The sequence below is a fragment of the Cebidichthys violaceus genome, unplaced genomic scaffold (assembly GCF_023349555.1).
Source record: "Cebidichthys violaceus isolate CVI_PGR_0920_01 unplaced genomic scaffold, fCebVio1.0.p SCAF_3, whole genome shotgun sequence".
Lineage (NCBI taxonomy): Eukaryota > Metazoa > Chordata > Actinopteri > Perciformes > Stichaeidae > Cebidichthys > Cebidichthys violaceus.
Window position 1 is genome coordinate 21874165 of NW_027176483.1, and position 6971 is coordinate 21881135.

General features: G+C 45.1%; 1 protein-coding gene across 1 annotated transcript; it reads left to right on the forward strand.

Moving 5' to 3' along the window:
* The first annotated feature begins 643 nt into the window (after positions 1-643).
* On the forward strand, positions 644-6531 carry LOC137881152 (G1/S-specific cyclin-D1-like). Its single transcript, XM_068722939.1, has 5 exons — positions 644-1178; positions 2802-3017; positions 3499-3658; positions 4572-4720; positions 4807-6531. Exons 1-5 carry the CDS (start codon positions 975-977, stop codon positions 4966-4968), a joined length of 891 nt encoding a protein of 296 aa, XP_068579040.1. The 5' UTR covers positions 644-974; the 3' UTR covers positions 4969-6531.
* Positions 6532-6971: the final 440 nt, after the last annotated feature.

The window sequence follows — 6971 nt, forward strand, 5'->3', positions numbered from 1 at the left end:
GATTGTTTTAATGCTACCTCTGGGTGTAGTAGTGTACATCCACACCACTGCTATACTTATTCATATAGCTAAACATAATCAAGCCTTATATAATGATTCCAATAGGAGAGTTCTCCATTAATGAAAAGGCTGCTTTCTGCCTCTGAACTGTGTAATATCCCCCCTCTTCACCTCAGAAGGGTTTGTGTTTGTTGGAGCTTTCATTTTCATCTTTTGGTATTTTGACACCGGAAGTAAATTACTACTTCAAAAAAGTAGCACATTTGCTAGTTTAGTATAATAATTAAAAAAAAATGCCATAGAGTTTTCATAGAGTTTTTCCAATGTAATTTCTAACAGTGGATATTTTAAAAGGATCTTAATGCAAATAAATCTTCTGCATGGCTGGATTTCACAAGAAAGGTAACTGGACATGTATGCGTTTGTGGACTACTGTGGCGGGTTAGCTGACCTTTTTAAATGCGCTGTATGAATGATGTGATCTTCAAACGATTGGTGAAAAAAAACTGGAAAATGTTGCGTTCTTTTATTGTGACATCTTCGACCGGAAATGTCGTCGTTTTATGCAAATCGCCTCGACGCGGCCCGGCAATAAAGCGGCGCAGCAGGTAAACTCGTTCCACATGGCCGGTGGGAAGAGAGCTGCACCACCACCACCGTCCCGTAGCTCCGTCCTGTGAGACAAAAGAAAGTCCCTCAGAGCCCGACGGGAGAGGAATACACGGAGACAAACGAGGACTCACTTTATTGACCACATTTGACATAAATAGATATTCCAACCTGTAACTAAAGTCTGTACTATTCTCCCACGGAGTTAAAGACAGCTGTAAGACGAGTTAGTCTGCAACATGTGGAGCGGCTAACAATACGTTGTTGTTGTTAGCTAAGTATAAGCTAGTTGTTAAGCTTCGTCACCACTGTGACACACAGGAAACCGCTAGAAAACAGACACAACGTGCTGCACGGCGGGATAAATGGATCCCCGGTTGTTGTGCTGCGAGGGGGACAGGCCCGCCATCCGGAGGGCCTACCGGGACTCCAACCTGTTGAATGACCGGGTCCTGCACGCGCTGTTGCGGGCAGAGGACAAGTACCTCCCCGCTGCCAACTACTTCAAATGCGTGCAGAGAGAAATCGCTCCGTACATGAGGAGGATAGTGGCCACCTGGATGTTGGAGGTGAGTGAAACGCAGATTTAATGTTACGCGTTGCGCGAAGAGAACCACGTCCGCGAAACGTGGATCTCAAAGTCCCTGTGATGAAGCGTGGAGTTCTGTGTCAATCGGTGCAGTGGAGCTCTTTAACGTGAGTCGTTGAGGGACGCTGGTAAATTCGGCATTCAAGTTACAATGTAACTTTACCAACACTTCTCAAGTAGAGGAGCGCGTCCAGACTGCTCTCTAGCACCGCTGTGGAAGAGGAAGTGTGTGTGTGTGTGTGTGTGTGTGTGTGTGTGTGTGTGTGTGTGTGTGTGTGTGTGTGTGTGTGTGTGTGTGTGTGTGTGTGTGTGTGTGTGTGTGTGTGTGTGTGTCCAGAGGTGACCTAAACTGATGTCGAGTTTAAGTTAGAAATAGTCCTAAAGACGCAGAAGGGCCTCCACAAGTTACGTCTTGCCGAAAAACAAACATGTTCAGAAGTTTTTCTTCCGCTTCTGTTGTCAGTGACGTACTGGAGTTGATCTATAAAATACATTATACATACATAAATATACATTAACGTTACATATGCATGGTGCTGGTCTGTACTGTGTGTTTAACGTGTAGCCTGTTAGTGGCGAAATGCCTTTTTAAAAAGTTAATGGAGTTAAAAAAAAAGTAATGGATTTAACAAACGCCTTCTTTTACGTTACAATTAAATACCTGGTTCCACGTGCCGGTTTAACTTCAATGTCCACATATAATGCAAACGTAACTTATGGTTAAAGGACAATATTTTAAACAATTGTTTTTTTGTTTTTTTTTAATGTCGCGAGCTGGCAGTGCACGCTGACCACGCGATGCCTTTGTGTCTGGACTGAACGTGAGGAACTTTCTAAAAGTTCTCCTCTTGGACCTCCAGTGAGGCTCTGGTGTTCTTTCCTACTGAACTGATTCGACATGTTCTTGAACTGTACGTCGGCGCACCGGGACGTCTACTGTGCACGAGCGTTCTCTTTATATAGCACGAGGCCGTTCAGCCTAGACGGGCAGTGATGTAATGACAGAACCGCACCACTGACCCGGAGAGTGACGCGGTGTCTGCTGCGCTGCTGAAGAAGAGCCATGTCAGCAGTCAGTGAAGCTGCAGCCAGCGGCTTCAGTAGGTCATGTTATATTTAGTGAGTACATATAGTGTAGATACGTTTCTTATGGTCATGACTTGGATATTCAGCCCGGTCGACGTCACTGTGTTTACTGCTCACACCATGTGTGTGTGTGACCCTTGCCCTAGCTACACATTTGGCGTGGTTGTAAAGCTGACTTCTTTGTTTTTTTGCAGCACAGCCCACTAATGAAAACTCCTCAACTCTTTAACCGAGTTCACGCTGACTTGTGACCTCATTTGCACGTGCACAATTGAATTCAGAACTGTTGGTATGTGCCGACACTAGTGCTCCGATCTGTAGATGTAAAACCTGTTCGGCTCACTCTTTGGCATCATTAGAAATGGGTTACTGTGGCGCCCTCTGTGTCTTAAACTAAATCATCGTCATAGTGGCATTAATAACGTGTGTGTGTGTGTGTGTGTGTGTGTGTGTGTGTGTGTGTGTGTGTGTGTGTGTGTGTGTGTGCGTGTGCGTGTGCGTGTGCGCGCGCGCGCAGGTGTGCGAGGAGCAGAAATGCGAGGAGGAGGTCTTCCCCCTGGCCATGAACTACATGGACCGCTTCCTGTCCGTGGAGCCCACCAAGAAGAGCCACCTGCAGGTGCTGGGAGCCGGCTGCATGTTCCTGGCGTCCAAGCTGAAGGAGACGATCCCGCTCACCGCGGAGAAGCTCTGCATCTACACGGACAACTCCGTCACTCCCGCCCAGCTGCTGGTAGGTCACGTCACACGTAGGAGACTCTCAAGGTGTCTCTGGTTGGAGGACATATTTAGACCAAGTTAAAAGACTAAGGTGTATCTCTAATGTACAAAAAAGTTGCCCATACAGACCGTTTCCTAAAATACTGCTGGTTCTGTGGCGTTTGTAGTTCAGATCTGATGCCTTCAGGGCACCCTGGGAGCTTCCATTGAGGCGTGTTGTTTTGGGGTTTCAGTGCGTTTGGGGCTTTAAGTGTCTTGAAAAAAAGTCTGCATTGTCATGAAGTTCATTGTGGACATTCCTGGTCCCCAGAGGAGGCTTCCTAATGGGTTTTGATGACCCCCTGACCTTTCCTGCAGTGCCAGTTTAAAGCCCAAAATCCCCACAAATAGACCAAAACCCACCCCTCCATCCCCATCTTAATCCCTGCATCTGTCTGTTCAATCACACTTGAACCTGTTCTTCTGCCCCCCCCCACCCCACTCTGTCCACGCAGCAAATGGAGCTGCTGGTTTTGAACAAGCTGAAGTGGGACCTGGCCTCGGTGACCCCCCTCGACTTCATCGACCACTTTCTGTCTCGGCTGCCTGTCAGGAGTGAGAACAGGCCCATACTCAGGAAGCACGCCCAGACCTTTGTGGCTCTGTGTGCCACAGGTAAGCAGGGGTCCAGGGGACCACACCACGCACACCACATGTGTTCATTTTTATATATATATATATATATATATATATATATATATATATATATATATATATATATATATATATATATATATATATATATATATATATATATATATATATATATATATATATATATTTATTTATTTTAATCAATCCACACCACCATTTAATTATTAAGCGGCCATTTTTAACACAAGAACCGGGCAGTGAACAGCTGTTTGTGTGGTCCTCCCCCCCAACAAACTGCTCTTAACTCTTTATTAGCATAACTTCCATATCCCCATACAGACTCCCTCCATGTTCACATGCTTCACCTACATTCCCCTGGGTCCTAAGTTCCTCCATGTACAGCTTCTTATCACCCTCTATGATACCAATGTACATTTATAACAAATACCACACATAGTACACGGTTAGTCAGCGGTGCATATGTGTCTGACCAAAGTTTTTTTTGTTTGGAATATGTATAATAATCATATCATTTAGTTATCACTACTGAGAATTTAACAAACATAAAAAACATGACGTAGAGAGGTTTGTAGTTTTTAAAATGTATATTTCAAATTACATCTATGAACACATGAAGATGAAGTAGTGAACACCGGCTGAATATCTATATCTATGATCAGAATCATCATAACTGTATTATAACTACTGTGTAAAGAATACTGCTGTTCAAAAGGAAGTGTTTACAAACCAAATGTTGTAGCACTTTTGTTCATATAGCAGTACTTTAAAATAAAAGTGCACACTACACTACTTCTGTATTCTGAATTGTATGTATGTTTATAAAGACGGAGCCTCTTAAACTGAGTCACCTGTTAAGGCAGGAAGACAATGAAACGTGTACAAAACCCCGTCGTTCCGTCTCGCCGCTCTGCAGATGTGAAATTTATCGCGAGCCCTCCGTCCATGGTGGCAGCAGGCAGCATGGTGGCGGCGGTGGAGGGCCTGCAGACGAGGATGGCGGGCAATGCCGCGACGTCTCAGAAGCTGACGGAGCAGCTGGCGCAGACCATCCGGAGTGACCCGGTAGGTGTCCCCGTCCACGGTTGGTGCGCGTAGACGCGTAGTTCTCTGATTTACAGACTTACCTGAACCCTCTCGCTCTCTCTCAGGACTGTCTCAGGGCGTGTCAGGAGCAGATCGAGGCGCTGCTGGAAACCAGTCTCCGACAGGCACAACGACCGCAGCATTCGGTTACCATGGAAGCTAAGAGCATCAGCGAGGGGCAGGATCTCTCGACTACACCCACAGATGTCCGGGACATCAACATCTGATTGGAGTGCCGCAGGTCGAGCGGACAGAGTGGACGGTCGTCCTTTTGACAAACGCACCCGTGTGTTTTCACACGATGGGCTGCGTGACTTGGAGCGCTCGCAAGTAACTGGACCTCGACGGTGTGTCAGAAACTGTTCATGTGAAGTCCAGAAGTAAACTGTGGCGGGCGACTAGTAAATGCGGACACCATCACTGCGTGTCCGGGACATTGACGACCTTAAGACTGGCTTTCAGCCGACACCGAGAGAACGGCTGAACGAGTAAAACTGTCTGTTAAGAGTGTCTTCTTACCCGTGGGTCACGGGTAAGAAGACACCATGGGCTTGTTTCAGGGCCTGGAGGGCCGCCTGAACCCCCACGCATCTGAGACGGAAACTTGGTGCGTTTAGACGTTCCTTGGCCCGTATTTATCAAAGAAAAATGTCAAAAGTAATTTGCTAAAGTGGAAAAATGTGATCGATTTTTATCAAGCGAACCACTTCTGCTGAAGTGTTGGAGCACAGTTCAAGAGCATCAAATCAAATGGAAACAAAACATGGTGTAACATCCCATTAAATGTGCGTTTGGAGCGATAACTGAAAAGCAGCAGTTTAAAACTATCCTTTGTATGCTTTCCTTCGCGTGACGTGTTCTACCTCATTCATTTTATTGTCTCATAAGAGGCGCCGATCACAAACGGCCTCTTAGATTGGCTCAGGGAACCTGGGCCAGTCTAAGAGGCCGTGTGTGATTTGAGCATTTTTTTTTTTTAGTCATAATCTGAAAAATAGCTTGAAATTCGTTACCAGCGCTGTGACGAGAGACATACGGTGTGATACAGTTTACAGTATGAGCTGTAATGTTATGCTGGAAGACATGACGGACAACAGGCAAAAAGATCAATGGTATCCACATCGCATATCGTCTGACACAAAGGGTCTGTAAACTGAAACCACTCTTCAGACGGGATGCGGTGCAGTGCACGTGTTACACCACTAGAGGGAAGTCGGGTATTTGGGATGCAGTAGCCACCGAACGTCACATTCTGTCCACCTGCAGCGCCGTCTGCCCGAGAGCAAGACCGTCTGCCGTCAACCGCTGGGCTCGTGTCGACGCTTCACGGTTCACCGTGTGCGTCGGAAGCAAACCGCTGCTTTTTTCACCCGTAGCAAAGAGTTGGAAAAACGCAACGCTACTTCCTGTCTATCGGTGTATCGTTGCCTCTGGTTTAACAAAAAAATTACAATTTTTCAACCACGAACAGCAAGTCTTTGTGCTCAAAGGGATAACGCTATCTGCATTTTGTGAAATAAGAGATCAGCTGCTCTACTTTTATTTATTGTTATGTCACTTGGCCTTACAGCTAAATGAGTTGTTCTGAAAGAGGAAATCTGTTTATGGATTCAGCTGCTTTATTAACTTAAAGGTACAAATATTCAGATTCTTGAATAGGGACGCCTCGACGAATTGATTTTCCAACATGATGGTACGATGAACTTATGTAGTTTCTTTTATTAAGGGCATTGCCCTCCTGACAGGCTTGTATGAGGTTGAGCCTTGAGATGAATTAAAGGAAAACTGATTTCTCTGACACGACCTGTTGGTGCTGTTTCTATAATTTCACTCTGAAGGTTACAAAAACACACTTTGTTTTCAGTGAATTATACACTCAAGAATACATATTAATATATTGATTTACTGCCAAGAGACCTCACAAAATGCAGATCAGGAGTCGAAGAGGTTTCAGATGAAGCTTCATTTATTTTTACATTCTAACGTCCCCACCAGTCTCTACTCAAACAAAATGAGCTCCTTATATACTCAGCCCAGTCCTACCATCTACAGGTAACTATGTAGACATCAATATATGTAGACATATTTACATGATTACACCAACCCAAAGATATCAAATATTTACAATCCCTATAAATGGAGTCAAATTTGTCATTTCTGGGCTATACAAAATCAATTGTATTATATCTTTGTGGACACGTCGGCCAACGCTGGCTAGCAAGTTATCTTG

Bases quoted from the DNA above. Each gene is read 5' to 3' on its own strand.
- LOC137881152 (XM_068722939.1), top strand. From the start codon at position 975: ATGGATCCCCGGTTGTTGTGCTGCGAGGGGGACAGGCCCGCCATCCGG. The intron at 1,179-2,801 runs GTGAGTGAAACG...GCGCGCGCGCAG, and splicing joins TGGCCACCTGGATGTTGGAG to GTGTGCGAGGAGCAGAAATG. The intron at 4,721-4,806 runs GTAGGTGTCCCC...GCTCTCTCTCAG, and splicing joins AGACCATCCGGAGTGACCCG to GACTGTCTCAGGGCGTGTCA.